This window comes from Coturnix japonica, chromosome 7, assembly GCF_054131305.1.
Source record: "Coturnix japonica strain WE chromosome 7, WE-NBRP24, whole genome shotgun sequence".
Taxonomy (NCBI): domain Eukaryota; kingdom Metazoa; phylum Chordata; class Aves; order Galliformes; family Phasianidae; genus Coturnix; species Coturnix japonica.
This window is the reverse complement of record NC_140669.1, coordinates 11,067,476-11,081,194: the sequence shown is the minus strand read 5'-3', so window position 1 is coordinate 11,081,194 and position 13,719 is coordinate 11,067,476. Positions and strand designations below refer to the sequence as shown.

The following is a 13,719-nucleotide window of genomic DNA, read 5'->3' as shown; positions in this document are numbered from 1 at the left end:
TTCTTGTAATAGGATGTATAGAAACTCAAATATATCCCTTGAGAGTTTGCATTAATCAGGAGAGGGTCTCTGATTAGAAAATGGAACTTCTGCAGTCACAGAGGCTGGCAAAACTAATGAAATAGGCAGTGCTCAGATGGACTTTTATTTGCTAAATGTTACAGTTGTTAAGTCAGTATGAGAAAAAGCCTTGACTGAACGGCAGTGGCTGGAAGCTATTAGGAGGAGAATGGAAACCATGAGTCGGGATCTTCGTAAGGGCAGGGTGGCTTGAATTTCTTAGGGTACCACAGCCTTTTTTGCCTGGGAGATGTTCATGCAGATTCAGTGATATGTATAATTTGTAAAGCTGACTTGAACCTGTGGAATATAAGTCATAGGATGATCAGTTTTGTTTCATTCACTGGACTAGAGAAAAAGGTCTTCCCGTAGTCCTGGCTGCTACACCAGTCTTAAACAAAAAGTATGGTGTGAAGTGAAAGCCTAGCAAGATAAGATGAGTAAACCATGGGGCCTGCTGTGTGTCTGACCATGAGAAGACTAATGGCATGCATTGTGCGTTTAATGATGGGAAGAGAGATCAAAGCATCAGATTATACAGATAGTTTTTGTTAATGGAGGGTCTTAAAGTGACTTAAAATTCCAAAGGAAGTATTGAAGAGGTGTAGATTGAAATTTTACAGAATAATCTCACAGTCTGAAAGCACATGTTTTCAGGGAGATTTTACTGGGGGGATCTGGTGTTTTGAGCTCTTCATCTTTAGATTAGGTCACCTTTGGGGAAAAGTAGTAGTTAATGATGTTGCAACATGTTAAAAAAAAATGCAGTAATTCACCAAGAAGTAGCTAGAGATCATCTTAATGACTAATATTATTATTTGGAACTTCTGCTTATCCAGAGATTTCCTGCAATTTTCCAAAGGATATGAGCATTCATCTAATTCACCGGTAGATAAACTGGAGTACAAAGAAGGAAAATTATGTGAGCAGGCAGCAATCTGGTAGATCCAGAGTGGTGGCATTGATTAGTATTATTCCACATCCATTGGTTAAGCCCCGTTCCCGTTATAGATCCATCCATATAGGCATGAATGTGGGTTGTTTTGTTTAGAAGAATGTTTCCCTTAAAATCACTGGAGTAACCTTGGTATAAAAGCCACAGTATGATGAGCTCTTAGACTGTCATCATCTTTTAGACTCACAGTATTTCAACATTTGCAATATTTTGTAGCTTCGACGCAAGAAACATCTGCCAGTTCCTTTTTAATTGCTGGCCAGCCTGTGTTGGGCCGACTGGTGGCTGGTGGGAATGAAAATCCTGCAAGGTTATACTCACTTGTCATGGACCTTCAGGCAGAATCTTTTCCTGACGGTTTTTTTTTTTTTTTTGTGTGTGGTTTGGTTTTCTGTCGGGGAAGGGTGAGTGGTTTGTTAGGCTTATTTCTTGTTCTTTTGGTACAGGTTTTGTGTGGGGTTTTTTCCCTCTTAAATTGAAGAAATGCAGTGTGAATGTGCGTCGTTGATACAGGATAGCTTGAATACGATCCATAAGTCCTGAATGTATTTAAAGCGTGAAGTTTTGAGTGAAAAGCATTCAAATAAGAACCTTTTTTTCCACTACTACAAGAGGTCACCAAAAATTGGGAGCTTTGATTTATTTATTTTTTAACCCCATAAAACAATCTCATCTAAACCAATGCTGTAGATAACCAGTCATATCAGCGAATGGATTTGGCAGCTTCTCCTCTTTGTTTTCTCTGAGCAAAGCAAATAGCAAGAGTCACCTTCTAAAAATATGCAAGTACTTTCTTAGTTAAAAGCCAGTGGACGCTGAAGAGATGGGCCTTGTTCTTTGAATTACCAGCAGCACTTCCACTGAAGAGTAAATTTACTGAGTAAATATCCCTGGGGAGAAGCTGCTAATTAAGGAGCAGGTTTCTTAGCCAGCTGCTCCTAACCAAGAAAGCAGTCGTTCATTTTTAAATATCTAGGCTATAAAGAGGGACACTGGAGTTGTACAAGTTGCCAGAGAGGTATTTCCTGGTAGAGATGACAGAAAACTGTCATTTGATATTCTGCAATCAGCAGTGAACAAACAACATTTCCACTTGATGAGTTTCAAATGGCTTTCTGGGCTAAATACTTTAATTTTTTCATAATTGCAATATCAATAGCCTCACTAATGTTTCCCTCCAGTTGTTTAATTGGTGCCTTCCTTCTTTATTTTCTCTTTTAGCAGCAGCTCAGATATGTGCTGGAGGTGGGTAGGGGGTAGCTTCATCACTGTCTGTTATGAGCAACTGACTACAGCTTGAGCCAACTTTATGAGGTTCTGTTGCTCCTTAACATCTGGGTGCTTCTGTTGGAGTGGGACATGCGAGTATATTCCAAAGTCCTCATCTTAATGAAATGTTTAATTTTCTACATACATACTTCTCTCAAACTGGACTTGTCAGCTGCCTCGTTAGGTTCTTCATGACAAAATGACATGAGACCTGTAGTCCTGGTGACATGTGTGACAAGAGCCTGGCTTACAAATAACATTTTTGTTCAGGCTAAGTGCTTTGAAGTCTCTATATCAGCATAGTATCCTTATGTTACCAGTAGCCTCAAGAGCTCCTACTTCGTCGTTCTCATCCTCAGCAAAAAGACAGAAGAAGTTGGAAAGCACCGTGCTATTTTTGTAGCTGCCCGGTGGTTGGTTATGCCGACACTGATGGTTAATGCTAGCAAGCATTAACCCTGGCCTCCATTGCCACTGAAACAATTTCTTGAGTGTTCTATTTTGGAAACAGTATCACCTACCTATTCACCATTATGGGACGGCATAAATGCTGCCCTTGGTCTCTGTTTCCTAGAACTTTTCTCAGCACAAGGGGAGCCCTCAGAAATCTGGTTGAAATGGTACTATAGCTACTTGATACAAGCACAGAGATGTCATTCAGCCCTCCAGTAATGGATTATACTACTGTAGGTTGTAGACCAAAAGCCACGATGACATGTAGCAAGCTGTCTTTTATCCTGGCTGCGGCCTAGTCATAGTAGCATCACAGCCCACGTGGACTCATTTCCTGCAGAAATGGAGAAAAGAGGTCATGCTGTGGCTGAACTATGCCTAATCCACTCTCAGGCTGTTCTGGAGGTAGCACAGTGCATCTCCGTGCTGATCTGCAGTCTGCAGTGGTACTCACCTGTAGAATTCAAAGCTAAAGAGGGACGGCTGTAATAATCAAGTGAGAATCTACTCTTTCTGCCGGGGTAATATGCCCCATGAAATTCCCCTGCCTGAGGCCGAAGCCATGATACCTCTTTCTTTTCTTCCTTCTCTCTTTTATGGACTTTATAGAAATAGCCTCCAGCAATTCCACATATATTAGAGAAGGAAGAAAACACAACATGCAGTGTATTGCTTGAGCATTATGGCACTCCAGGTGTGCACGCCCAGACATGGGGAACTGAAAAGAAGTTGACAGGCACGACTGCAACAAGACTGCCAGAAATTGAGCTGCTTATGGTTATTGTGATTCCCTATTGCGAGGCAGAAATGATGTGACAGTGAGAACAGAGCTGGTTTATATACACAGATTTTTATTTGTGATTAGTGGCACTGGGATGATGTGAATGGATAAATTCAGCAGACCGGATAATCAAGATTCAGAGAACCAAAAGAAATGCTTAATAACTATTTAATTAATAATCAATTTATTTTGCCTGTCAAATAGCAAAATGGTAGCATGTATTCTGCCAAAGAAGTGATTCTGTATTCTGCCAACATAAAAAGATTTGATAAGCGCATACCAAAATTAGCTCTCAGCTACACTGATGTAAATTCCAACCATCTCTGGAGACACAAGCCCATGTATTCCTGATTTATATTAATGTGAAGTTGACTGCAGGAAAAATGCCAACTTGAATGAAATGATTCTGAAGAACAGCAATCAAAAGAAAAAAGAAATTGCTGTTGGAATTTAAAGGAATTGATGAGATGCTATTCATTCATCTCTTTAAATGGTTTAAGGTAAAATTGTACCGCTGTAGATAGGTAAGATGTGTTCTTAATGGACGTCAAGAATCTGCTCCGGTGTCTCCTGGCAAATGGAATGGATTATTTCTGCTTTAAAACGGAATTTCTCTGAGGTAAGACAATGGGGAAATCCCTATCTCAGAGTGAAGATAGATTATTTATCTGATGTCTGTCTTTGAACACAAATGCTCTGTTTATTGCATTGATTGCCTGGCCATAGGAGCACTGTTTATATTTCATACGCTGGTGTGACCGTAGCGTTCGACAAGAGCAGACAAGTGCATTTACATTTACAAACTAATAAACTAGTACAAGGTCGTGCTCCATTTTCTGCACTAAGACCCTTTCAAAGGCTTCAGGTAAGAGGTGTATGAGTGGCTGATAGAATTCTGGGACATGATTTTCAGTTAGAATCGATCTGTTTCTCTTTCAGGATGCATTTCAGCTTACTCTGTATGGCCATCCCAGCTGTGGTGTGCAGGGTCAGACAACCTTTCTGCTTTTATTGACTTTCTTGCTGCCCAAACAAGTGGGTCTGAACAGGTCCCTTAACTTCTTTGCATGGCTTCTTTTCTCACGTCCTTCTAGCGTAAAGTGATTATAAGACATCTACATCTTTATTCCCTGTTAGATGCATCTTTCAGTCAGTAGCAGAAAATAAGATTATGATTTAAGTTTGGACTTGTAAGCGCAACAAGAATGGTGATAAACCACAGCTCCTTGGCCTGGCAGTGAGGGGACAGGAGATTCGCAGTGTGAATCGAAGCAGCTGAATCAGGACCTATAATGTCACACTGAATAATTTAATAGTTGTTACTGACCTTGATATCTTCAAAAATATTCCCCTCTGATATGTATGAGAAAATGCCTTTAAATCCTTTTATTTCCTGATTCAGTAAACCTCACCCGATCCACCCAGTAAACCTCTCAATCAGCTAAAAAGCCTTCAGCCTAATAATGTGTTATTGTTTTCTACTCATCTTTGGTAACTTCATCGCTATCCTGCAAAGCTCAGAAATAGATGGTGGCTCACATGGGATCGTACAGACTGTTAGAAAAAAGTGCAGCTCTTAGGAGGCAGAGAAACCAACATCCTGATGAAACAAAGGCAGAGAGACAATCTGAGTGATCTTTATTTTTTTTAATGATTCGGTAATTCCATGTTCTTAACTTCACTGTGCATCTACTTTGGAAGAATCATTAATAGTAACTGTGAGTTTCATAGAGGTTGCAAAATTCCCACTCTGCAGAAACTTTATACGTTGTTTTAAACTTGGAAAGTGGTTTTGCCTGTAGGACAGGAGAGTTGACCTTATTGCAGGAGAATTTGCAAGGCTAAAAAGAGAAGTTGTGTCCGTGCTATGCGGTGAGGAGAGCAGACCCTTGTGACAGCTCATACAGGCATGCCTTAGGCTGCTCGTGCTGCCTTGTGACTTGTACACAAACATTGCCTCTGCAATCGCTGAAGCCAGTCTTTAGAGCTAATGCTGTGTGAAAGCATCCCTTGGTGACAATGAGTCAGTCGGCCCCCTTCATTTAGTATTGGTAATGTTTTCCTGTAGCCTTCTGCAAAGCCTAGTGGCTCTTGGAATAGTCTGGCTTTGCGCCGATGTAAGCACTGAAATGGAAGGAGATGGGAGTTTTTACAATAGTTTTCAGAACAGGGAATGAATGAAGGACCCTTTGCTCAAGGTTGCAATGCCGTCCTTTGCTTTATCCTTTGAGACACTAAGAAAATAGCCTTGGAAAAGCTTTTCAACTCTGTAGTACCGCTGTTGTTCAACCTATTTTGGTTGCTGATACATAAAAAATGCCCTGTAAAAGCTTACTATCTTTTTTTTTTTTTATTTCTCGCTGCTGCTTTATTTGCACAAAAGTAGGCTTGAAAGGATTTTATCTGATTGTTTTTTCTCTTCTAAATTGTGTGTCTGTATTTCCTCTGGTCGTTTGTGAAAGATAAAAAGTCACATTGAATTCCTTGTTTTCCTCTGCATTCCGATTTGTTACATTACTGTTGTTTATATCAGATTTTTTTTTTCTACAAAGACTAAAAGAAATACTTGAGAATTCTTTTTAAATTAATTATTTTTCACATAGTTTAGAAAACCAAGGTCGAAGCTGTTTATTTTCAGACATCTTTTGCAGTATATCTTTCCTTGCATCACATATAAATCATAACAAGTCTGAGCCTTTAAACACTTCAAATGAAATTACAGTTGTCACAGTTTTCACTGTTTTCTGCATTGTCTGTGAAGTCTGGATGAAGCCTTGACTTGGAACAGTAAAGTCTACAAGTATTCATTTACCGGAACAGTGCAAGACCTACATGCCCTCTGGTGGAAGCAGCCCTTCACAGACTAATGTACGAAGATCAACTCCCGTGGCCTTGCTTGGTCTGGCTTGCGGACAGAAACTCTCCTTTGATATACTCAGTTTCTCAATTAAGTTAGTTTCTTCGCAGCAGAGTTTATTAGCTAGTAAGAAGGAAAACTCTTCTATGAGTTTCTTTTTTTCATTAAAGTGTGAGCTCTTTCATTTCTCCTCAACCTGTTCCTTGACTTTTTAACCTTGTTTCTTCACTATAATAAAAAGAAAATGAGTTATATGTTGTGTAAAGGTATTGAACAGTATCTCATTGTGGACACAGGTTTTATAGAATTCCGTTCTGCTTTTAAGGAAGTTTACAGGTTCGATACAAGTTGAGTAAGGATGGACTGCTCATCTTCACAATCGACTCTGGAAATTTTGCCAACCGAGAGATGCATCACGTGAAGATCAACAGAGAAGGCAGAGAGCTCATCATTCAGGTATGTCACGGCTTGTTTTCAGGGCTAGATTCCCATGGGAGATGAGGTCTTTCCTCGGTCCTGTTCCCATGCATTGCCTGTTTTAAAAAGGCAGGATGAAGAGGACCATCTTACTGCTCCTTCTGTTTTCCTTCTGAGCCTAATTACTATACATCAAATTTCAAAACAAATTTGCTGGGTCTGGGCCCTGGTCACTTAACAGAGAAGAGTGGCAGGGACTGAAGAGAAGCCCTGCATTAAGAAAAGAATGAGAAAGGGAAAGAAACTCATCACTTTACTTTGCAGTTTCCATTTCTGGGTGGTAAAATGATCTATGGTTAACACAGAAACTACGATAGGAAGGCCTGATTCGGTAGGAAGGAGGTTTATACTAGCTGTCAGGGTTCTCCTCAAGTAGCAGTCTTCTATTGTCTGCTGCACTGTGGTTTTCTTCTATGCAGAACTAATTCTCCACAGTACATTTATAGAGGGGCCTCCTTTGTGCGCACTCTGCAGTGTCTAGATGTGGATTTGGGGAAGCAGGGGAATTTCGGTGTCAAACATTTAAACTTTTCGGCAGGGGAATGTTCTTTAAAGCCCTTTGTATGACTGTTCTTGTGCACCTTTCCATTTCTCATGCAGAATCAAAGCATATTCACTTGGCTATCTTTAGAAATTAAATCGTGCTTGGAGGCAGAATGATTTGCAGCTGAGGTTCTTCCCATGAGTTTGTGGGACAAAGGTCTAGGTGTGTCTTTGTGCTGTTTTAATGAACTAATTTTACTGACCTCTTCCAGGTTGATCAAGTTATCAAACTCAAACACAACTTTTCCGAGATTGATTTCAAGGCCATCAAATCACTTACTTTGGGCAAGGTCACAGGTAGGTTTTACTAAAAACATTCCTGAGTCATTGTTTATAATAGCGCTGGAGTTAATCTGTGTTGTGTGCTAGCTTTTTAAGAGTTGGATTTTTGTGCGAGTGTATGTCTGATTTAGCTGTAAGGGTTATCCCGAGCAGTCTACTACTCTTACTTATATAGCTCATCAGTGCAAAAAATTTGGCAGCTTTACTTGTTTGTACTCATAGCAGTGTTAGCTTCTCCCATTGCTCACTCCAATAAAGTGATTCATTTTGCCCACGTGGCTGCTCAGGGTGGCATCTTGGCCTAATGATATCATTTTGCTGACTGTAGCTTGCTCCTCTGAAGCCATTTCTGTTTCCTAATGATAAGAAGAACAGCACTGTGAACCTTCATCCTCTCTACCCTTATTGCACTCCCTGTCCTTTTCTATTTGAATTCTGCAAGGAATATTTCTGCTACGTATAGCACTGAGGGCACAATTTTGCATGCTCCATGCATGTAGGTTTTTTGAATTTACTCTTTCACACTGCAAAGCTATTACAAGACCTGGAAAACTTGGCCAGAAATTCAGAAATCCCAACTCTGTTTTGCTGTCAGGTTACATCTTATTTCCTCATATAAGTCTCATGCATTCCCAGTAAGGTTCTAAATTGTTCCTTGGTTAAAAAGATTTTAGTCCTTTGTTAGAATTGAACCTCCATGTGAATCTCACCGCTTTACTACTTGAATTTATATGCTTTATTAATAGCGCCCAAAGCCTCTAGGACTGGTAGCTCGACAGATAGATGTCCTCTGATGCCTACTAGTGCAATGTAATTGTATATAATGACATCAGCACATTTTGCACTGCATAGGTTAAAGACAGGAACTGATTTTCCCCTCATTTAGAACTGTTGTTTGTATGAAGATGCAGCTTTCAAACTTCTGTGGTTGGATTTGAGGACCTGACACTTCTCAGCCTAAAGCAGGGCTGAACTAAAATCTCATTTTGTCAGGTTTCATCTGTAGTGCTGAATACAAGCATTGCTCATATTGTGACCTCTGCATAAAACTTCACCTATAGATAACAAATCAATAAAAGCAAGGCTTTCTAACCAGCAGATGGAAAATAGCAGAAAGACCTTGAAACGTGTAACCAGAAAAAGTACAAAGTGCAACTCGGCCTTGTGAGGGAAACTAGATGTAGCCACAAAAATAGGAGTAATTTTACAAGTACAAGTTTCTAGCAGTGTCAGAAAGCCCAGATGTATCTCCAGGGGTTTGGCATTCAGTTGCACTGAACACCAAGGTTTGTCTCTAGATAACTTTTAATGGATATGTCCTTCTCCTTTTTTTTTTTTTCTTTTTTTTTTTTTTCCCCTCTTTTCTCCAAAGTTTCTAGATATTTTCTATTAGTATTAATAAGGTAGCAATAATTTTCTGTAATGACACTAAAGCCATAAACTCGCTCATCCAGCTGATTGGAGATCTTATTGCTGTACCAAGAATCACACAATCCCAGGAAGTCAATTTAATTTCAGCCTAATCCTAGATCTGGTTTCTTTTTCATATATTAAATGAACTTCCTCAGACTTTTCTGTCAGGAATTCATCTGCCGAGTTAAATCTGGCATCTGTGCTAAGAAGAGTCTTTACTCCCTCCCTGAACTGCATGTCACAGTCTTCTCTAAGTCTTCTCCAGGTTGAAGAGGCCCAGCTCTCCCCACCTTTTCTCATATGAAGAATGCTCATGTCCTTTAATCATTTTTGTGAGCCTTTGCTGGGCTCACTATAGTAAATCTGTGCCTGTCTTCTGCTGGGAAGCCTAGAACTGGACCCTGTGCTCCAGTTGCACAAAACTCATGCAGGGTACAAAGGGAAGAACATCATCTGTCTGCTGGCATTGCTTTTTGCAAGACAGCTCTGGATGCCACGAGAAAATGGGCCACCTTGGCTGCGAGGACATGCTGCTGTCTTGTGGTCAGCTTATTGTTCCCCAGTTCCCCCAGATCTTTCTCTACAAAGCTGGTTTTCAATTAGTATTGGTGGATGAGGTAATTCCTAACATAAATATAGGCCTTTTTGTATTTTCTTCATTGAACTTCCTTTTGTGCCTATTTTTCCAGCTTGTCAAGGTTCCTCTGAATGGTGACACAACAATCTCATCTATCAACCCTGTTTTGTGTCGTCTTCAATCTTATTGAAGTTGGAACCTGGCCACACTTTGTCATTTTGGGAATGTAGAATTTATATACATGTGTCCAATCATAATTTATTTCTACTTTTAAACTGGTAAAATTTTAAAACATAGCTTTTTCTAATGATGGTTCACTGAAAGGTGAATATGGTTGACCTAAGCCAATATTCTTCAGCCAACTTCTTCCTTGTTATTGTTCATCAAGTTCTCAGCAACAGCATCAACTCATAGAGGCAGGAGATCCAGACTTGACTTACTTCTTGTAGTGCTTATTTTTAATTTAGGTGCCAAGTAATCTTTGTAATATAACCATACAGAAAAGCTGTATTCTACTTATTTGCACTATAGTTGTCTGAAATTCTGTCTTGTATCCTGCCAAGACTGCACATTCTTTGCTCCAAGTTTGATTGTGGTTCCTTAACCTACATTTTATAAATTAATGTCTTTCTTGACACCACTGTTCATTTTCAACTGGCTGAGAAATCTGTAAGAGCTTCTGGAATGACATCACCAATGGACAAAGTAAAGGCAATAGTTATCATGTACCAGGACTTGTGTAAAGCATTTCACATGGTCCTGTATCACATCCTTATTGCTTAACTGATTAAATATGCATTTGAAGTCTGGGCTAAGAAGAGTAGGTTGGATAACCACAGCCAGAGCGTTACAGTCAACAGAGAAGGCTGGTGGAGACCAATGACAAGTGGTATCCCCCGAGGCTCCATCTTGGGACTGGCAGTCTTCAGTGACATTGACAGGGGGATTGAGTGCACTCAGCAAGTTTGCTGATGACACCAACCTGAGCAGTGCAATTGACACAGAAGAAGGAAGGGACACCATCCGGAGAGACCTTTATAGTTTTTATCAGTCCTTGGGAAGCATTCAAAGCCAGGTTGAATGGGGCTTCTCTGGGCAGCCTGATCTGGTGGGTGGCAGGTCTGTCCACAGCAGGGGCATTTGGAGTATGATGATCTTTGAGATGTCTTCCAACCACAGCTGTACTGTGATTCTGTGATATCACAAGATTAAGATCTCTTCCTCAATAGATTTTCATATTATTACCATGCTGAGCACAGCTGGAACTCTTGAAAAGCACAGGTTTATGCGATGTCCAGTTATTGATTTCCAGCCCCTTCAGCCACTTTTGACTTCTTTTAGTCCAAAGCTTTACACACTGATACTTTTTCCTGTCTTTGAAATGGTTTTGAATGGCTATGCTACACCCAGCTCAGAATTGCAGGAAAAAGCCCTCAGTTAAAGACAGAGGGGGATCACCTGGAATTCAGAATATAGGGACGCTCAGTGTGCCACAGATGGCTTGAATGACCTTGGGCAAGCCATTTATGTGCTGTTACAAAGGTAAGTAGGCATTTTATTCTCTGTGGAATCAATCCATGCTATAGTATCTCTGTTCTCTATCAGTAAAGCCTGGATAATAGAACATTCCTACATCAGAGGGATGCTGTGAGGATAAGAGCATAAAAGGTTGTGAGCTGTTCAGATCCACAGTAACAGGGCCATATAGCTTCCTTAGAAAGATCAATCTAAATATAAATGTGGCTTTGAAGACAACTGAGTAAAAAGAAGCAGCATTCAAATAACCAATGGCTATTTGTTGAAATCTTCCTCACAGTATCCAGTAGCAAATACAGAAATACTATTATCCCATGGTCATTGACACTTTCTTCACATATATAGAGCAAAGACACAAAAGATCTTATCCAAAGCCCATTGCTATTGATGGAAGTCTTTCCCTGGACTTCAGTGAGTACTGGTTCCAGACCACAAGTGGGTCGTACAGTTTTTGGTAAAGCCTATGTGAAATTTTAACGAGAGTCCCAGTTCACATACTTTTAGCGGTGCAAGCAGAGAACATCCTGGTGTGCATCACCACATGAGCACTGTTGGCAATTTGACCTAACAAGGAGGCAGGCTGTGCTTTAAACAAGGGAGAGAAGTTCATGACCCTCAAAGGTGTTGATTGGCTTTGAAAGGTATCAATCAATTTTGACAGGTGTCAATCAGTTTTAAAAGATATCAATATTGACAGGTGTCAACATAGATTATTATGTAATCTTCTGATCTCAGATAGATACACATAAACATATGTGTAACGTGTCTAGTTCATAGAGGCACATGGAATCTCTTGCCCTCTCACACTCCAGACCCACCTACATGATTTATGAGCTATAGAAATACTTTTTCAACAGTATTTATTGAGCTACTCTCCGTACTTTAATATTTTTCATGATTATTAACCATTTCTTAACCCCTGTACAGCTCCTCCAACAATTCCTAAATATTAACCTTTTAATCACAGCATAATCTGCATTACAGCTACAGTGGGGAAAATCTTTAAGTTAGCAATAGTAAAGAAAGACACTCTATCACACAGATTACAGAGCAATTATACACATGACCATAGAATCCACTGATGTCTCCTAGTCTTACATTTTGGCAAAGGGCATGCCCGCTCTTCCTCCAGACTGATCTCCCGCAGTTATCAGATGCATCACTTCTCGTCCATCACCATGATGTTACCTGTTGGGGTACCCACCTACATTTTATTCCTCCATCATGAAGAACTGAGCTTCTGTCCTTTCCCCACTGTGCTCATGGTAATCCACCATTCACTTCGTGGGCAGGTCATGCCTTGGATGGGTTCCCTTGGACAGGCTTTGATCCAACAATTCTCCAGCTTCTCACAACCCCCAGCTGTGCAAAGCCTTTAATTACTAACCCATACTGGTTTCAGTAAATAATATATATTTCTCAAACATTTCATCAACACAGAAGCAGCCACAACAACTATCATCTGGACTTCTACCATCATTGCAAGGCTTTTTTCCTTACTGCAGTCTTTCCCCTCTGAATACATACTTCATGGGATAACTTTAGCTTTGAAAAAAAAAAAAAATCTCATGCTTGTGGTAGAGGTCTAAATTTTTTTCTTCCTAGTAACCTGGTAAAGTCTTACAGAAAATCAAAGCGGCTACTTGGAAGAGACATTTAGGAGCTAGCTGACATTACATAAAATACAAAGCTCTACTAACACAAGCACTTCACACAGTCCACATTCTGAGCCAATAATGCTATCATGTCCACATTACAAAGAGAAAATCCATTCAAAATTATGGATACTAATACCACACATTTAAATGTCTAATTCTTTAATGATATTGTCTAAATAACTGTCAAAGGTTATCTACTTCTCTGTAAAAATTTCATTTATTGGAGTGTATTCTTGCTGCTTAGATTGATCTTAGCTGTCTGCTTGTTAGAAGGGCATGTATTCTTTTGAACATTGTCTATAGGTGGCTTTCTTTTTTTTTTTGGCATATTTTCTTCTTATAGATTACACTTTGAGCTCATGCAGAACTTCACATGGCTGGCAATGCTGTGACAGATTAAGATTCAAGCATCTAAAAATTTGACGTCACAAATTTCACATTGCAATTCAAAGCACAGTTTTATTTTCAATGACAAGCTGTCTTATAGAAAACACACCTATTATATGCCTGAAATTATTTCTGCTAAGCCTAATGAAACAAAAATCTCCTGTCTACCTCTTAGCATTAAATGTTCATTTGCTAGCAAGCAAAACCTGAAGTATTGTGCCCGTTCCTGAGCTAACTGAAGAGAAAAAGTACTTCTACTTTGTTCTTACCATCCTTTGCTGTTTCAGAACTATTTCTCAAGTACATTGAATATCTGGTCCCCTGCTTCTTGCTCAATGGCATCACCTTCATAAATAAGAAGCTTACCTTTTTTACTAATGAAAATATGGATAATGATTAGTAAAATTCCAAAAAAGCTCCCCTGCACACAGGTCATTCAACTTAACACAGCTACATCCTGTTATAAGCTCA

The 13,719-nt window shown here is 39.7% G+C and overlaps 1 protein-coding gene across 4 annotated transcripts in view; it reads left to right on the top strand.

The window, feature by feature from the left end:
• The window catches only part of CNTNAP5 (contactin associated protein family member 5), a 253,693-nt gene that overhangs the window by 226,453 nt on the left and 13,521 nt on the right, over positions 1-13,719 (top strand). For all 4 annotated transcript variants that reach the window (XR_014947890.1, XR_014947889.1, XM_085552291.1 and 1 more), the window contains 2 exons: positions 6,701-6,831; positions 7,608-7,692. Coding sequence is in view for 2 of the 4 variants with exons in the window: in XM_085552291.1 (XP_085408417.1) it covers positions 6,701-6,831; positions 7,608-7,692 (216 nt within the window). In the remaining 2 variants the exon portion in view is untranslated. The remainder of the gene's footprint in view (positions 1-6,700; positions 6,832-7,607; positions 7,693-13,719) is intronic.